An 18,909-nucleotide genomic window follows, 5' to 3' on the forward strand; every position below is an offset into this window, starting at 1 on the left:
TGGGGTAAGCATTTATTGCTGTGAACTTCCCTCCTAGAACTGCTTTTTCTGCATCCTATAAGTTTTGGTATGTTGTATTTTCATCTTCGGCAAAACACTTTTTTATTTCTGTTTGGTATTTTTTTGCTCATGGGTTGTTCAGTGGCATGTTGTATGATGTGCATGTATTTGTGAATTTTCCAGTTTTCTTCTTGTAACCGATTTCTTGTTTCATCCATTATAGTAAGAAAAAGAACACTTGATATGATTTAAATTTTCTTAAATTTATTAAGGCTTGTTTCGTGGCCTAATATGTGATCTGTCCTGGAGAATGTTCTTTGTGCGCTTGAGACTTGGTTTTTGGATGGAATGTTCTGTATATGTTTGTTACATCCATCTGGCCTAATGTATTTTTTAAAGCCAGTGTTTCCTTATCGATTTTCTATCTGGACGATCTATCCACTGATGAAATTGGAATGTTAAAGTACTATAGTATTATTGTATTACTGGTTATTTCTCTCATTATGTCTGTTAATATTTGCTTTCTATATTTTACCATTCTGGGGTGCATAAATATTTACAAATGCTATATCCTCTTGGTGGGTGACCCTTTTATTATATAATGACCTTCTTTGTCTCTTATTACAATCTTTGTTGAAACTATGGCCACCCCAGCTTTCTTTTTAAGGTTTCCTTTTGCATGGGCTATGTTTTTCCATCTCTTCACTTTTAGTCTGTGTGTGTCCTTCCATCTGAAGTGAATCTGTTGTAAGCAGCATATAGATGGGTCTTTTATCTATTCAGCCACTCTGTGTCTTTTGTACATTTGGCTTTTTTTTTTAAACGTTTATTTATTATTGAGAGACAGAGAAAGACAGAACATGAGCAGGGGAGGGGCAGAGAGAGGAGGAGACACAGAATCCGAAGCAGGCTCCCGGCCCTGAGCTGTCAGCACAGAGCCTGATGTGGGGCTCGAACTCACAAACTGCGAGATCATGACCTGAGCCGAAGTTGGATGCTTAACCGACTGAGCCACCCAGGCACCCCTCTGTGTCTTTTGATTAAAGAATTTAGTTCTTTTATGTTTAAAGTAGTTCTTGATATGTATATACTTAATTGTCACCTTGTCAATTGTCCTCTGGCTGTTTTGTAGTTCTTTTCTTTTTCCCTTATTCTCCTCCCTTGTGATTTGGTGATTTTCTATAATGGTATGTTTGATTCTTTTTCTATCTTTTGTGTATCTACTGTAGGTTTCCGCTTCCTGGTTATTGTGAAGCTTACATGTAACAACTTATAACAGTGTGGTTTAAGTTGATAAGAACTTAAGTTTGAACATCTTCTAAAGCTCTACATTTTTAACCCCCACCCACCCGTTTTACGTTTTTGTTCACAATTTAAGTCTTTTTATTTTGTGTATCCCTTAATAAATTATCGTAGTTATAGCTATCTTTGCTACTTCATGTTTCAGCTTTCATACAAGCTTTGTAAGTGATTAACCCACCACCTTTACAACATTAGACTCTGAATTTTACTATGTATTTACCTTCACCAGTGAGATTTATACTTTTGTATTTTCTCGTTACTAATTAGCACCCTTCATTTTAGCTTCAAGAAATCTCTTTAAAATTTTTTCTAAGGCAGGGCGACTGCGTAGCTCGTTTGGTTGAGTGTCCAACTTTGGCTCAGGTCATGATCTCACGGTTAGTGAGTTTGAGCCCTACATCAGGCTCTCTGCTCTCAGCATGGAGCCCACTTCAGATCTTCTGTTCCCTTCTTTCTCTGCCCCTTCCTCTCTGGTTCTCTCTCTCTCAAAAAGAAAATTAAATTTCTTCTAAAGCTAGTATAGTGTTGATGAACTTCTTTTTGCTTGTCTGGAAGACTCTTTATCTCTCCTTAAATTCTGAATGAAAACATTGTCAGGTACAGTAGGTATTCTTGGCTGGAAGTTTTTTTTCTTTCAGCACTTTGAATAACACTCCCTTCTGGTCACCAAAATTCTGAAAAATCTGATCTTACGGAGGAAAATCCCTCTTACGTAAGAAATTGGTTTTCTTTTGACGCTTTTAAAATTCTTTCCTTGTATTTAACTTTTGACATTGTAATTATAATGCGTTTGAGTCTCTTCAGCTTTGTATTTGGAACTCTCAGGGTTTCCTGGATCTGGATTTCTGTTTCTGTCCCCAGCTTAGAGAAATTTTCAGGTAGCTGTTCTTTCTTCAGATGAGTTTTCTGCCCCTTTCTCTTTTCTCCTTCTTCTGGAACCTTTTAATACAAATATTGGTCTGTTTGATGTTATTTCATAAGTCCTATAAGTTCTCTTTTCTACATTGTTGGTTTTTTTTTTTTCTTCTTCTTATTTTTGCTGCTCTGATTGGCTGAGTTCTGTCTGCCCTGTATTTGAGTTTTCACGTCCTTTCTTCTTCTTCATCCAGTTTACTGTTGAACCCCTCCGGTTATTTTTCAGTTCATTTATTGTATTCTTGAGCTGTCCCTTGGAGGAGGACCTAAGTCAGCACCTAGATTCAGGCTGATTGTACGTAAATCAGACTGTCAGGCAGCAGCTTTTAAAGTATACAAATATATATAGTCCTATAGGACTGCAAGCATTAGGTCCTGCCAGCTACCTAGGCTGGGCACCCTGAGCGTCAGTCACAAACATTAGGGTGCCAGGCAACTATAGGAGCTCCTTTCTGGGACACACCAGCTATCTGAGGCAAGGCAGATGGAGGGCACAGGGCGGAATCTACTGACTTACCGGCTAAGTACAGCATCTTAGTAGGTCTCTAGACGTATGTCAAACCAAAAGCCAGCCCCTTCGGTCGAAAGCTCCAGGACACGCAAATAGTCCCTTCTCACAGGAAGAAGGGGGGTGTGTTTCAGTCTGTATTGTGCCCTGGGGTTTGCAGCAGTCCAGAGACTGTCTGCCCATTTGTGGCAGTCAGTTGCACGGGATACAGGGATGCCGACCCTGCTGGCCACCAGAGCGGAGCAGCTAAGGGGCATCCGTGAGGTGGTAGCTGCAGAAAACAAGGCAGCAGACGTAAAAACGGGGCACCAGACGTTGTATAAGCTCCCCTGTGGGAGATACTGGAGCACGGCAGAAAGAGAACAGAAAGATAGCCGTCTGAGGTCTCCGGAAAGGTTTGCAGTCGGCCCTTAGATGTGTGTTTGATTGCAAGTCTATCCCTCAGACGTAGCCATGGAGATTAGCTAATAGGCCTCTTTCACAGAAAGTTTGGGCTCTTTGGACCGTTGCCTCTTGCTTTGCTCTGGAAATGGTAGACAGTCAAAAACTCTTTCTCTGTTGGTGACAGTCCTGTGTGACTCATTAGCCGGTCGGCCACCACGGCCAGGCGGTCTAGAGATGTCACCTTGCAGCACCTGCAAGAATCGGGGCACCCGATGAGGGTCTGAATTCCTTTCTGGGAGATACTGACAAGCCGGAGTGAGGCAGAGAAAGAGGGCAAGCGTGATGTCCACCAGGCTCCCTTCCCCGAGAGTCCGTCAGTGGGCCTCCGGACGTGTGCCAAGCCAGAAGCCTGCCCCTCAGGCCGAAGCTCCAGGACAACCACAACAGTCCTTTATCACAGGAAGACTGGGCAGATATTGCCGTGGTGTTAGCTGGCCATGAACTGTCTCTCCAATTGTTACAGTCTTGTGGGTCCCCAGAATGCAGGCGCTGCTGGCCCCCAGAGCCAGGTGACCCAAGGGGCGTTCACACTGGGTGGCAGTAGCAAAAACGGAGACACCCGGTATAAAACCAATACCAGGTGCATGTAACAGCTCCCCTCTGGGAGATACTGGTGCTCTGGAGGGCAGCGGAGGGAGGGCATAAAGATGATGCCTGCTGGGGGAAAAAAAGAAGGAGCCTGGATTAAAAAGAATTTTTTTTAAAGTGTCTACTGGCCTCCATCCTTGGAGAGTATGCTGGCAGGCCCCTAGATGTGTGCTGAATTAGATGCCTGCCTCTCAGGCCGATGCTTTAAGATAGGTAAAGAAGCTGCTTTCACGTAAAGTCTGGCCGCTTCTGCACTGGGCCTGGTGCCAGTGAGTCCAGGGGCCTGAGCCCTTCAACAGCCATTTCTCAGTTTGCACGATAGCCTTTTGGGTCTCAGGGATGCAAACCCTGTGGGCTTTCAAAGCTGTAAGTTTCAGGGGCTTATCTCTCAGCGGTAGGTCTTAGAAGTCGGGGTTCCCGACGTAGGGTTCAAACCCTTCACTCCTCCCTGAGAAGCTCTGGATTTCCAATGCTGGGGGTGGGGTTTTCGGCAAGATTGCATCTCTGCCTTTCCTAAACACTTCAGTGCGAGTTGTTTGCCCGATGTAAGGAGTCCCTGAGCTTTTGTTTTCAGAGGAAATTGTTCATTTGTAGCTGTACATCTGGCGTGTCTGTGGGAGGAGAGGAGTTCGGGATCTTTCTATGTCTCCATCTTGAAGGAGCCTTATTCCTTTTTCTGACTAAATGATATTCCATTATATGTAAATCCCTTGTGTATCCAGTCATCTGTCGATGGACGTTTAGGTTGTTTCTCCTTTCTGGCTGTTGTAAGTGCTGCTGTGAACATTCACGTACAGGTATCTGAGTGCTTATTTTCAAGGTTTTGGGGTCTATATATACCTACTTGGGACAATTGCTGTTTCTGTGGTAATCCCGTTCCTGTTGTAGAACTGCCAAACTGTGCCAACAGTGGGTGCAACGCTTCACGTTCCCACCGGCGGTGGGCAAGGGATCCGGTTTCCCTGCATCTTTGCCAACACTTTTTTTTTTCTTTTTTTTAAGTAAGTTCCAAGCCCAGCTTGGGGCTTGAACTCACAACCCTGAGATCAAGAGTCGCACGCTCTACTGACTGAGCCAGCCAGGTGCCCTTCCTTTTTTTTATAGTTATCCTAGTGGGTGTGAAATGGTATTTCACTGTGGCTTTGATTCGCATTTCCCCAATGACTAATGTTGAGGACGTTTTTATACCCTTGTTGGCCGTGTATATATCCTCTTTGAAGAAATGCCTATTTAAGTGAAGACAGTCAATTTTTACAGTGTTTTCATAGGCCTTTTTGTAATTATAAATGCACCAGAAGTTTTATTGTAGCTATAACTTTCAAGCAGATTCTGATAAGACTTTGAGAAACCGTCTTACGGTTTTACTAAGCTTCATCCACATCACGTGAAGGCAACAACTTAAAATACAGACTCCATTGAGGTATGTTTTGCTATCACCTTGGAGCCTCTTTAGAGCCATTTTATCCCCACTGGATATCGTTATTGGAGTTTCTGGTACTGATCATCAGTATGAACCCTTAGGTGGCACTCTTTGATTAAAACAGTATACTCCTCAACCAATATAAATACAGTAGGACATCCTAGGAAGAAAAGTGGCCTTTTTTTTTTTTTTCTTTTTCCTTTTTTTGAGGGATTATCTCCCAGGTCTGCCCAGAACTTTTTCTCATACAATTTCTGTTGCAGGGTCTAATCTGTCCCATCTCCTTTTACCCCATTTCCAAAGATCCGGACATGAAGATCTCCTCCAGGAGACTGTCAGTTGTGGAACAGGAAAGAGGTAGGTCCTGATCTCGCACCATATAAAGCACCCCTAGGCTGAAACTGTCATCTGCTGGCAATTGTGCCTCCCAAAGAAGCCCCCCACCGATGTCTTTCTGCAGAGAACCTCCTTCTCTGTGTCACAGTCCCATTTCCTTAGTGGGGTCACTGTCCGGGAGCTGCCTGCCTGTACTGCAGCTGGCTCAGCCCATTCAGCCCTCCCAGACTCAAGCCTCAGGTCTGCCTCCTCTGCTCTCCTGCCCTTCAGCATCCTGATTCCCCTTTGATCATTTGCTCACTTCCCAGCCCCATAGGTGGAAAGTTACCTATGTTTTCATTCTGGTTTCAGAACCTAGGTCATTTTAAAAAATCGTGCCTCATCTAAGTATGCTAAGATCCACCCTCCCTTGAAACAATTGGTCTGGCCAAATATAAATCCATACCCACCACCTTTCAGGTCTAATGGCTTTCTCTCAGTAGCTTCTCCCCTAATACTCAATACCCTGCCCCTAACTTGTATTTCTCACCAAAGGACCCCTGCGTTTCTTTAGAAACCTTGCAGACCTAGATTCTTCTGTCACATACCCTACTTGAAATATCCTTTCCAAAGATTTTACTAAAGCATTTATTTTTTAAACAAAAATATACATTAAATCTGATTTACAGAATATAGAAATAATTTATCCAAAGCAATTTGCATTTTACAATTGTTAATATTGCACCCAGCAGTGTAAGTCTTTGACACATTTGCGTTGTCGACCTTTCCCACAATTCACAAAACAGGAGAGGAAACGAAGAATACAAGCAAACTTTTCTTTACCAAAGAAAGAAAGAAGAACAATTTACAGTTTATGTACAAAAGTTGTAAACTTCCAGAACTTTACTTCCATAGAATAAAGAGCCATACATTCTTTTATCATTCCTGGAATATGAATGATTATACATGTTGTGATTTCCTCATAGGAATTCAAAGGGACAGGTATTGTGAACATTCACAGCCTAATGGTAAAGAACAGAATTATTGAAAACACTTCTGTATCTTCACTAGAATATGGGAACTAGCATGTGAAAAACTAGCGTGTGAAAAGCCTCGAGAAAAATAACTTTTGCCTCTTTGAGGATAGTTTCCATAATTGCTTAAAATCATTTTCAATTTTAAAGGATACTCTGTTAGAAATGTGGCTGCCAACAGCCTTTTTTTCTCTGAAGACAAGTGAAAAAGTGAGGTCTCTGTTCAAATCCCTTATAAAACACATGTAGGCAGACACAAAGTTTGCTTTTCAAAAGAAAGCGTTACAAAGTCACAATTTATCACGGCTACCCTTAGTTTTTAAGAACTTTAAAAAAAAAAGTCCATAAATATTTAAATGCATCTTTTCAAAATGGAGGGAAGGAAGTGGCTAAAATATGTAGTAGTAAGAGTAAACGTAGGTGATGCACACTTTTAACCTGGTAGTAAACCGAAGCAGACTGAAACCTTGTACTTATGAAATGTGAAGTGATTTTCCTTGACTGAACCAACAGGAGAACATGAAACCATGCAGCTCATTATCTTCCAGGTGATGAACATTCAGCATTTTTTCTGTCGTGGCCATTATAAATAAACGGTCTTTGTTAAGAAGGTACCCAATGGGGCAAAAAAAAAAAAGTAACCTCTGGTTATGTATGTTGAAGATCCCAGGCAGGAATGATCTCATTGTAATTTTATAATGCGGTACCATTTGCACTGAAATATAAGCCAGTTTCTAATTCTGCTGTCCCAGATCGAGACTGGATTACGACATCCCCTCTGAAGCCTAATGAACACAAGCAGTTGAACAAGAGGACTTTTGAAAAGGTATTCTTGGCTTCGCCGTTGCAATAGTCCAGCCCAAGTGGTTTGTTACAAAAGTTGTTGTCTTTAACATCCTCGTGACAAATTCAGTTTTTGGTTTTTTAAAAAGTCCTGAGAGTTTTTCATACAAAAATAGACATCTGTGTGCGTGTGTGTGTGTGTGTGTGTGTGTGCCGGCTTCGCCGCCGCGTCAGCTCTCCACAGTCCGCCGGTACTCCGCGGTGCCCTCGGCTATGATCGCGTCCAGCGGGGAGCGCTTCTTGCGGATGCTGCGCCCGGAGGAGATGAGGTCGGCGTAGCCGCGCTGGTGCGAGAAGGCGTAGGCGGAGCGCCGCGAGGACACGCCCCGGCGGAACACGTGCTGCCGCCGCTTCCACTGCTCTTCCGCTTTCAACCGCTTGCGGTGCTTCTGGATCTGCGGGTGGGGGAGGGGGCGAGGCCGACAATGAAATGGAAGGGCTGTGGTGGCGGAGGTGGACGGGCACTAACGCCCAGGGGGTGGGGTCCCTCCTGAAGGCTGTCTTGTTTAAGGCGGCATCGCCGTGCTCCTTTTACAGGGGATGGCACGCCGAGCGGTTACGTAACACTTTCAAGGTCTCGGACCTTCTAGAAAACGGGGAGCCGAAATTCCCACTCGCCTCCGCTACTGCTCTTTGCCACTGACAAATTAGACTGGGACAGGTTCGAGAGAAAATTCCGTCGTTCTCTTCCCCTTGTTGCTACTGCATCTTGTGGTCAACAGACATGGGAGAATATCTAGGGGGCACTGAAGGTTGCTTGCCTAGCATCTTCTTTCTCCTTCCTGATGAAGAAGGAGTAGAGTCAAGAACACCTTTCCTGCATACAGTCCCAACCCTCTTGGGCTGTGGAGACTGCTCCCAGGAGCAGGGCTGATTGACTTCCCTTGCTCCGCACGAGTCCGGCGATGGCCGTGTGACCTCATCTGGCTAAGGAGATCTGCATGATGTGGCCTGGGCCCTCCCAGGCACAACTCTCGGGCTGCTAAGAGAAAGCTATGGAGCAGTCTCCTGTCTTCATCTGGACAGGGGTGTGTCAGAAGGAGGTGCCTGGAACTGCGGTAGCCATCCCCCCAACTTCAAGGTGAAGCTCATAATGAGGATAGCAGAGGGGAGAGATGGAAAGAACCCCAGTGCTTTTGACAGACGTTTAGGTGCTCAGTAACCAGAGCCTGAAGCCTGCTGCTGATTATGTGAATTGAAGTGATACATTGTTTGAACAACTTGTGGCTCAGACATTCCACCAGAAGAGGTGGCATTTTCTATACGTAAGTACATACCCCAACCTATTTGCAGGGCAAAATGTTAATATTGTAATTGTTAAATTAGGGGATAGACATGTGGGGGTTCATTATACTATTCTCCCTTTGATAATGTTTAAAATAAAAAGCATGAAAACAAAAATCCCTGTCCCAAAGGACTTCTTTGCAAGATGGAGTTAAAGAGAAGTAGTATTAAATAAACCTCCATACCAAACTTCCCATGAGTTTAGAATTCTGCAGGAAAGCTGCTGTGGGGACACGCTCTGATTTCTCTGAGGGGTGCTCAGAATGAGGAGAATACTGGTTTTTCTATACCTTATCACTTTCTGATGGCCAAATGGTCATTGACAAGAAGCGTATGGCAACGACGGGCAGTAAGCACACTGCAATGGTCAGAATGATGGTCAACCAAATGTATGGCTGTCTCAAGGCATTTGATGCTGTGCCTGCAAAAATGTGGAGGATGAATCACAGAGGTCCTTTATCTGAAGAACATAGTTAATATTCCGTAACCCTTACATGCATTGTCTATGGTAAAATTTTACAGTCAGATTGGCCTCCCCAGAACATTCCATCACTGCTGAAGGAATGCACATTTTAAAATAGGACCAAGCAGGGGCGCCTGGGTGGCTCAGTCGGTTAAGGGTCCGAATTCGGCTGAGGTCATGATCTCACGGTCCGTGAGTTCGAGCCCCGCGTCGGGCTCTGTGCTGACTGCTCAAAGCCTGGAGCCTGTTTCAGATTCTGTGTCTCCCTCTCTCTCTGACCCTCCCCCGTTCATGCTCTCTCTCTGTCTGAAAAATAAATAAACGTTAAAAAAAAAATTTTAATAAATTAGGACTAAACAAAACAAAATCAGGAAGGCAAATGTACATCAGCAAATGACTAAGCGAAAAATAAAAAGTATGTTTGTTGACATCGTATTAGGTAAAAACGCAAAATTAGGCAATCTATTATACTTCTCAATTTTTCCAGGAATTTATTTTTCAAAGTTTATAGTTTGAAACTCCAGATAACAATAACAATTAGCACTGCCGTTTGTATGACAGGTCTTAACACTAGGTGTTTTATTTGAGTCATGCCATTTAGTCAGCTCTGAGGGATAAATAAGTTTCCTCTTTGCCTCATAAGAAAATTGTGGAGAAGTAAAAAGATTCGCCCAGGGTAACAAAACTACCAATGGCCACTTCTAAACTAAAACCCATATCCATTGGACTAGAGCCATACTTTTTCCACTGCAGTTCGCTGCTCGTTTATGGCAGAGGAAGGAACAATTCTATCATACAACCAGGTAATCATATTACTACCCAATTTAAAGCTATAATTAACATCCCCTAGAGCCAAATTTGTCACAGTGTTTTCTGTTACTTACACTGTAAGTTTATAAAAATGCCTTTTTTGAAAAAATGTGTTGTTATACTGCTAAAAATGTGTTTAAAAACATTCCCTTTGGGAATATTCTAACAGGGCACTAAGTTTTTTAAAACACAAAACAATGCAACCAAAAACAATCGCAAAAAAAAAAAAAAAAAAAAGAGCTTAATCCCAAGAAAAGGGTTACCATAGCAATGGTCTTTTTACAACTGGTCATAAAAAAAAAAAAAAAATACAAACTCATCTTTTACAGGGAAACTAGTTCATGGGGATTTATTTTTTCCATTGTGAACTCAAAGCTACTCTATTTAAGAAATTTGTAAATTCTGATTCATGACATTATAAATTTTAAAATATGTGTGAAATAGCAATTCACATTCATTCTAGCATTTATCATTTGTCCTATTTTATACGGCTATAAAGTATTTAATTTCCAAAAATTTACTTACTGCTCTGCATTCATTTTTCTAATGATGTGACAGTTTTCCACTTTTGAATTCTAGAATTTCCTCATACATGATTCATAGCTTGATTAGCTAATATACTATTTTTATTAGGTCTTTGAATTATTTCTACTTTTTAAAAATAATTGGAATCGTGGTGGTGGTATAATCTTTGTACAAATTAGCCTTTCCAAAAATTGGTATGTTTTATCTTAAGGTGTTTTCTCCAATTGGAAATACTAGGTCAAAATGTATGAGAAGTTTTATAGGACGTGACATATTTCCAGATAGTGCTTTGAAAAAATTAAATTATATTAATAGTTTACATGCATACTCAATTTCCCATTACCTACCAATATTAGATTGGGGGTGGGGGGGTGGGGATAAAAACTGAACAGATGCACAATTGTATCTTAAAACTTTTTAATTTTGCTTTCTTACTGTCACATTACCACACTTCCAGCCCACCTCTGTTATTCATTTGCCAGTCAGGACATTAATTTTCACTAGCAATAATTTTACACCTTGTGTTTTACTTAGAAGTTATGTCAGAATCTAAACAAATAACATTTCTTTACACCTTTATGTTTGGAATTTAGAAAATACCAACCTGTAAATTGAAATGCAGATGGAAAGAGAACATGTATCCCAGCACTGTGAAAGTCAAACATGATGCCAAAATAAAGTGCAATGCTTCCAAAAATTGAAAAAGCATTCACAAAGGTCCAGTAAGAAGTATCCAAGCCAATCTGTTGGGAAACCAGAGAAAGACAGAGCACTCATTTTGGGGAGTCACCAAGAAATAAAGGATCTAAGGATTCTGAAAACAGAATTCAGCAACTTAAGCATGATCTGGCTTGAATACTAAACAAACAGAAACTACCCTCGGCTCAGGTGAGAAGTAGGAAATGTGCTTGGTGTAAGGGGTGACGATAGCGTTCATGTTTTGTAAAATGGCAGAGGCTTAGCTGGAGGGAGAGTGACAGCCAGATGGCTATACGCACTGGTCTATGTACAGAAATCCTGGTAACTCACAGATACAGAGAACACTTGACCAAAGCCATGTACCTGGAAGTTGACTGTTATTATAAGAGCAGAAGCAATCGTCACAGCAAAAGACTGGTAGTCCGAAGGTGCCTCTCCATCCTGCCCCACAGTTTGCAGATAAGCTCCAAGAGGTATGAAGAAGAGGACCATCGATGTTAAAATTCCGTGCACCAAGCTTACGAAGAATCTCTTATAGTTGAAAAGTAAGTCTCTTTGTCCTACTATGTACAGCCCAGGGAAGCGGAGGCTCAGTTTGTCACTCACATCCTTAAAGGGAAAACACCATTAGCCGCGTATCCACCAGGAATCGAAGAACTCCGAGATCCATCCTCGCAAAGAGTGTCAACTTACTCAGTTTTAGGAAGGCAAAAACTCGACAAGGTAAGTCCTGATGAGTTGGCAGTGTGCAGAGGCCAACCTCTTTACTTTAGTTCACCATTACTTGATATTTAATTAAGATAAGGATAGGTAGAAATTTATTATTTTGCTGTTCATAGAAAGCAAACTAGTAATTTCAAAAAAAAAAAAAAAAAAGGAGGGAGGCTATTTTTACCTCCTGGGAAAACAGATTCTGATTAATTCTTTGGGAAAGTATTTTCACATACAAGTTGATGGGTTAATTCCAAATTATTCTTTTTATTCATTAAAGTACTTTAAGTACCAAGAATCACTACCAGATAGAATGTGAACCAGTTTGGGAATTAAACACCTAAGTTTAGAGAAGTATTAAAATAGTTGATGTTTACAGTAGGTTATAGAGACATACTATACTGTCGGGTGTCTTAACAAGAAACTGTTCGTGTCCAAAAGGAAGATAATACACTTTTTTGTCAATGAATTCAACCCAGGCACAGAAATCCTCGTTTCTTACTATAAAACAGGAAGCACAGTTGCTCTTGTTGCCTGGCAACAGGACAGCCATAGGGTTTTCTCAGGAAGAAGGGGAAACCAAAAGAATGCAGTGAAATAATATTTGCTTTTTGCTTCTCGAACAGGTGCTCGGTCTGCCCTGACGTGTCCCTGTGAGCACGAGGGTCCTACCTGGTCAAGCAGCCCCATGAGGAGCACGGGCAGGCTGGAGTAGAGCACGTTGTAGAGCGTGATGAACCAGTCCTCGTACGCCGTCTGTGGGGAGGTTAGAGTCTGCGTCACCAACCAAGACCTGCTGCTGGCCTAGTCAATGCACACGCATTCTTTCTCAACTGGGAGGCCCCCAGCATGCGTGGGGGCTTCTGCCAGAGTAAACCCCACTCCTCTGCATCTGCAGAAGGTGTGAGTTGGGTTCAACGGAATGGGCAGAATCCACACTCCGCAGAACAGACCTTCCTTCTAAAATGAATGGGAGAACATACACCAAAACATTTTTTGGGAAAGGAGTCCGTCCATTCTATGTGAAGAATGCTGGAAAATACGTTGGTGCCGATCCTTTCTGTATCCCTTTGTTAACAAATTCGGAATACGTAAACCCACAGACCGGCCCAAGAAGCACATAAGGTATCATTCGAATGTTCTTTACTTTTACTTTGCAAGTCCAGCATTTCTATTTAAACATTTTGTGAAGCAGAATTTGAATTTTAAAAACAGGCGCCTGGGTGGCTCCGTCGGTTAGGCGTCTGACTTCGGCTCGGGTCATGATCTCACAGGCTGTGAGTTCGAGCCCCGCGTCAGGCTCTGTGCTGTCAGTGCAGAACCTGCTTTGGATCCTCTGTTCCCCCTTCTCTCTCTGCCCCTCCCGGTTTGCTCTCTCTCAAAAATAAACGTTTAAAAAAAATACGCTTCTGAAAAGGATGCACAGGGTTTGCGCACACACATCCTCAGGGTGGCAGAGAGGAAACAGGCCTGCTGGTCACCACCAGTGGTGGTGGTCCTGCATGGGAGCAGGAAAAAGGCCCTCGTGTGTTCAAGGTTGCTTCTGACCCACGGTTCCCAAGGCTCCTCTGATACCATTTGTCTGAGGCACACCATCAAAAGTTTGGACAACCACCGGCGCTGACAGGTTCAATTTTACTAGTGATGCTTTTCTGCCGTATCACCGTTTTAACATATATGACCCCCACTCCCATTTCAGCCATAACTTAAAAAAAAAAAAAAAAAAGATTGTGAACAGATCTGTGATCATCCAAAATTTAGATAATCCCTTTAGCCTTGATCACAATAGCATTGTTGATTTGCTATCAAAGTTGAATAATTTATCATTATTCTTTAAGTTTATTTATTTTGAGAGAGCAAGCGAGCACGGGAGGGACAGAGAGAGGGGGAGAGAGAGAATCCCAAGTGGGCTCTGTGCTGTCAGCACAAAGCCTGACACCAAACTTGAACTCATAAACTGTGAGATCATGACCTGAACCTAAGCCAAGAGTCAGACACTTAACCAACTGAGCCACCCAGGTGCCCCTTATTGTTGTTCTTAATGGCAAGGTGACTTATAAAAAATCTCAGCTGAAGGCAAAACACATAAGCAAAAGCCAGGAACAAATCCCAACTTTTCAAAGGCAAACTAAAGTGTTTTTAAAGCACCAGAAACATTTTAGAAACATCATCGGGGTGCCTGGGTGGCTCAGTCGATAAAGTGTCTGACTTCGGCTCAGGTCATGATCTCGCGGTCCGTGAGTCTGAGCCCTGCATCGGGCTCTATGCTGACAGCTCAGAGCCTGGAGCCTGTCTTTGGATTCTGCGTCTCCCCCTCTCTCTGTCCTTCCCCTGCTCACGCTGTCTCTCTTTCTCTCTCTCTCTCAAAAATAAATAAAACATAAAAAAAATTTTTTTTAAAGAAACATCATCTGTAAACTCAATCTGTGCCTCAACTATTAGGAGAGCATCAAAACTGCAAATATGGAGGGGAAAGGTTTTTTTCAGAAGTAGTTTTATTTACGTAAGAGTTCTATTCGTCAGATAATAATAATTCTTATATTACCTGTGCAGAGTACCCATTGAAGAAGGAGTACCAGAAATGAACCAACGTAAATGCGAAGTTTTTGTAAAAGAAATATCGAAGGAACTTGCACATCCTTATGTAAGACCACCGGCCGTGTACCAACAGCAATCTCTGCAAGTATCTGAACTGGGCAAAGGAGTAGTCACTTGACATGACAGCTTGCATGCCTTCTTGTCCACTTATTCCAACACCAATGTGGGCAGCTGTGGGGCGGAGGGAGAAGATATGTGAATCATAAGCTAATTTTAAAGCAAAACATGGAGATGATAAAAATGTTTCCACAGCAAAACAAAGAAACAGACATTCTTGGAGCAATGAAAAGTCTTGCTCATCAGCCCCACCCCAGCTTCTGAACTCAACTTTATGTCAGAGATACAAGTGGCTAAAAAAAGCACATGGCAAGGGCTCTGAGGAGTATTTGTGGAAGGATCTCAGGTGGGCGGTAAATTCCATTTGGGTTTTCTGCCCAGCTCATAAGCCATCCTTCCCACCCACGGAGGGAACCCAAGGAATCCATGCATACTGTGTGTCCCTGCCTCCCTGGCCACAGCTGAGTCAGCTCTGGGCTGGTAGGTCATCGGTAGCATATACACATTGGCTCTCCCAACCTTCATGTCACCCTTGTTTATTGGAAAGGTGGGAAAGCAAATAAAAACCTAACACCGCTCTGACTTCCTTGCAGCAAGGTTCTATTTGTGAATTGGGTTCCATCATAGCGAGCCACCTGGAGCTCAGCGGCCCTTCCCTTTGTGGCATTTCTGTAGTAGAGTTCATATCCTCTCTCCAGCTGCCTGGAGGTTGACCGACAAAAGTTTTTCAGCTGAAAAGCCCTTCACAGAAGCCTCAAAGTTAGAAGCTCCTCTGGTGCGTGACTAAGACATTCGAGGCTCAGCCTGGCACCTGCTTCTTCAGTCTTTCCAGCGCTTTTGTGAGCACTTGGTCCCTTACATTAATCACTTCCTGCTTAAAGTACCCGGTGGGGTCTGTTTCTTATACTATCCTTGGCACAGAACCCAAGCTGGACCAATCCGTGTCTCTTTCACATTTTGGAACTAAGATTTGGGTTTGTGTTTGTAATTTTAACTTCTAAATTCTTGAGTTGTGGGACAGATATATTTATTTCCAAGGGGTTCTGAGAGGCAGAAGTAAAGTGGTCTAGAAGGAGGATTGAACAGAAGCTGGGTTCCTGGTTCCAGCATCTTCCTGAGGTCTGGCTTTTTGGGAGGCATGAAACATCTTTAGATCTTTTAAAATAAATTTTTGTCTTAAGCTTGCGTTAGCTGTTCTTTAATATTTACAATCAAAAGTGTTTTAACTAAGACACTAGTTTATATAGTATCTGATAACTATAGTATACTTAGTTAACTAAGATATTAAACTTCAGCATTTAGTCATGGCCCACCATGACCTTAAGAGACACAATTTTTTTTTTTTTTTTTTTTTTTTTTTGCTGCAGAAGGTTTCCAGAATGGATAAAAATGAAAGTGACAATTCTGTCCATCCTTCCAGTAGTCACTTAGTCACAGTTTCAACTTAGCGAATTACGAATTTTATATAGGTCTTAAGAGGCATGGAACTAAAGACATACTGAGATCTGCTAGAGAATGTGTGTTGGAGAACACAACCTGTTATTACTCAGACCCAGAGAAGTGACTGCCAACTCAGCAGGGTTTCCAACTGAAAGCGGCTCCAAAAATCCTGCCTTAGTGGCAGAGTACAGGGTCTGGCAAATTCAAAGTGACACAGTGACTTGGCCAAACCTATGTTTTCAGTAACACTTTGCAATTCTAAAAAACAGAATGAATTGCATGTCTCATTCAATATTTATGACTTCTTTTTAAACACATAAATAATTCTTATGACTAGTCGTGGTTGCCAAACTGTGCTTTCCTGCCGAACTATGGGCTGCTTTTCCGATCAAGCAACAAAGGGAGATGTTGAAGTTCTCTCGGAGCCAAGGAGAAGGAGCCCCTGATGTCCAGCCCAGCCTTTTCGTTGAGCACACCAAGGACAGTGTGTGAAAGAACACAGCCACGGTTCACAGGGGATTCAAGGCAACCGAGGAGATGTACTTTATAGGGCTGCATGTTTTTTTCCCTATAATCTAAATATAGACACCTAGATTTTCCTGAAGTTTCAAAAATGTGGTTTCGGATGCCTCACTGGTAGGCTCCTTCATAGTTCCTTAACAGACTCATCATTTCCTCAAGCCTTGGTGGCTCTGTCTCCCCTCTCGTGCTTCTTGCTTATTCTTAGGGTCTTAGACCAAGAAAAAACACCACCCACCAGCCAGCAGACATCTTCAGGCCCAAGAGAGGGAGACAGGGGAGCCCATGAGAGTCCTTGCATCCTTGCTAGAGGCAAAAACATGGGGGGCGGGGGGTTGCAGTTCCCTCCACTTCTACTAAATGTGGAACATGCTAACAAATGGCCAAGTTTTTCTGACACTTAAATTTTACTGTATTTCTTTATAGACAAATATAATTTCTGTATATTGTATTTTATACAGGTGAAAGCAATGCCAGTTTTTCTAAAATACAAAAGGCACTATCAATACTTGGGTAAAGCTATGGACTTCCAGGGACACCTGAGTTTCTTTGATTTGCACCCCAGATGGATGTTCCCTGTTATATATAAAAGCACCGACCATATAACAGAGCTTAATAAAATTCTTAGAACAACTTAAGAAAATAAGTCTCTATAAGGTTACTTATGTTGACTTTGTGATCCCTTTTGCTATCAATTGGTAAACTCCTTGGAACAAAAAAAATTTCAAGTCTAAGTCACATAGTCAGATGGTAAATTTGCAAGGTAACCCTCTCTCCAACATCTAGAAGTCTCCATTGTAACTGAGTAAAACTAATGTTTGAGTTACTTGCCCTTTTGGCACAGCTATTTATGCTAAGGGTACACAATGGAAAATAACCTAGAACTGGCTATAGAGGAAAGAGACTGATGTAATTTGGGGCAAGAAATGCCAGTCGTACAGTAGGATTGGCACATGCAAAACACCCTGGAGAAGAAATTAAACCAGCAGTGGCCACAGACAGACACGTGATAAAGAAGCAAGAAGACATACATCATATAGCTGACTCCTGCCGAGGAAGATAAAGTTGGAATATTCTTAGTATAGATCGAGGAGGAGGAAGAGACTCTAAGAAAAGAAAGAGACACATGAATTACAAAACAGGCTTGAATTAAAAGTCTAGTTGTACATAATGCATTTTAGCTCTCTAGTAGAACATACGTGGTTATGTCATAGTTCCTCTGAACTAATAATATCACAAAACTGGAAGTGACCTCAGAAATCATAGTTTTCAGATGAGAAAATTGAGGCCGGAGCATAAGCCCAAGGCACCACGGCATGTCGGTGGAATGAAAACCAGCATTCACAGCTCACTAGTTGGGGCGTTTTCATTAGAAGATGCTCCCTGACAGTAACACAGGGAGGAAAAACCACCCAGGACTCAGGCGTGTTGATGAAGCTTCGGTTCTGCGTGCTCTAACAATGGCACAATGGATTTCTGCATGACAGGGCTCAGTTCTTCAATTTGTGAAGACGTAAAGCCCTCCCACCAGCGAAACGACCCTTGGCAGTCTCCTAGGAAGGTCAGGAGGATGACAAGGCCATGTTAGAGTTGTGTTTCAATGCCACGTGTGCTCCCTTGGGCTCATACGAGGTCACCCAATTTCCCAAAGGCAAGAAGAAAGCCCCAGAAAAAAAAGATGCTGAGATAAGAAAGCAAAATACTCTCAAATACTAAAGAGAATTCAACAATTTACTCCGCGCTCAGCAGAAATTTTCACCAAGGTTACTAAATAGGATTCTAATAAGCCTTAAGGAAATAGAGGAGGAGAAGCAGTAAGCAAGGGAAAACAAATCCACATGTGTGTAAAAGAGGGAAACAGAGGAGGCCAAATTCACTCATGTGGAGCTCGTCTTCTCTTTGGCATCCTCTGAGCGGCACTATCCTACCTGCTCTCTCCTACTGGGGTAGACTGAGCATCCTCGGGGCAGGGTCACAGGTGTCATCATCGTGGTTACATGCCTTTATCAGCTGCTTTCTCAGGAGCCTGAGCTATGGGATTTGGAACTACTACCCTCAGAAACATTCCTGCCATTCCTTCTCTAAAGCAGTTCAGGCGGCATCGGCCCTGGGTGAGACTCACTTTTGATCATGTTTACATCATTGGCCCCATCTCCAATCGCCAGCGTGATGGCTTTCTTGTACCTCTTCACCAGGTCCACCACCATTGCCTTCTGCTTGGGGGTGACCCGGCAGCAGATGACTGCATTGCACTCACAGGCCAGGTCTACAAAGTTCTTCTGCCTCTGCTCTTTCCTGGCTTCCAGACGCCTTTTACTCTGCGTCCGCATCCGTCTTTCTTCTTCCGTCCTCGGGAACTTCAGCTTCAGAATCTTACTTCTCTTGGTCTTTTTCTCCAGAAGAATTTCATTCTGTGAGATTAGAGAGGGAGAGG

General features: G+C 42.7%; 2 protein-coding genes across 3 annotated transcripts in view; one reads left to right on the forward strand and one right to left on the reverse strand.

Moving 5' to 3' along the window:
* The window catches only part of LOC144613800 (uncharacterized), a 43,565-nt gene extending 30,924 nt beyond the window's left edge, over window positions 1–12,641 (forward strand). Inside the window, exons 3-5 of the mRNA XM_081790833.1 lie at window positions 5,441–5,534; window positions 7,279–7,351; window positions 12,486–12,641. Coding sequence (XP_081646959.1) covers window positions 5,441–5,534; window positions 7,279–7,351; window positions 12,486–12,576 — 258 coding nt within the window. The 3' untranslated portion in view covers window positions 12,577–12,641. The remainder of the gene's footprint in view (window positions 1–5,440; window positions 5,535–7,278; window positions 7,352–12,485) is intronic.
* Window positions 7,345–18,909, reverse strand: part of ATP8B1 (ATPase phospholipid transporting 8B1) — a 126,338-nt gene continuing 114,773 nt past the window's right edge. For both annotated transcript variants that reach the window (XM_078435207.2, XM_078435208.2), the window contains exons 22-28: window positions 18,598–18,886; window positions 14,407–14,630; window positions 12,534–12,617; window positions 11,514–11,759; window positions 11,056–11,194; window positions 8,944–9,074; window positions 7,345–7,764 (exon numbers count right to left, since the gene is read on the reverse strand). In XM_078435207.2, the coding sequence (XP_078291333.2) occupies window positions 7,540–7,764; window positions 8,944–9,074; window positions 11,056–11,194; window positions 11,514–11,759; window positions 12,534–12,617; window positions 14,407–14,630; window positions 18,598–18,886 (1,338 nt within the window). In that variant the 3' untranslated portion in view covers window positions 7,345–7,539. The remainder of the gene's footprint in view (window positions 7,765–8,943; window positions 9,075–11,055; window positions 11,195–11,513; window positions 11,760–12,533; window positions 12,618–14,406; window positions 14,631–18,597; window positions 18,887–18,909) is intronic.

The sequence above is a fragment of the Panthera onca genome, chromosome D3 (assembly GCF_046562875.1).
Source record: "Panthera onca isolate mPanOnc1 chromosome D3, mPanOnc1 haplotype 2, whole genome shotgun sequence".
Taxonomy (NCBI): Eukaryota; Metazoa; Chordata; class Mammalia; order Carnivora; family Felidae; genus Panthera; species Panthera onca.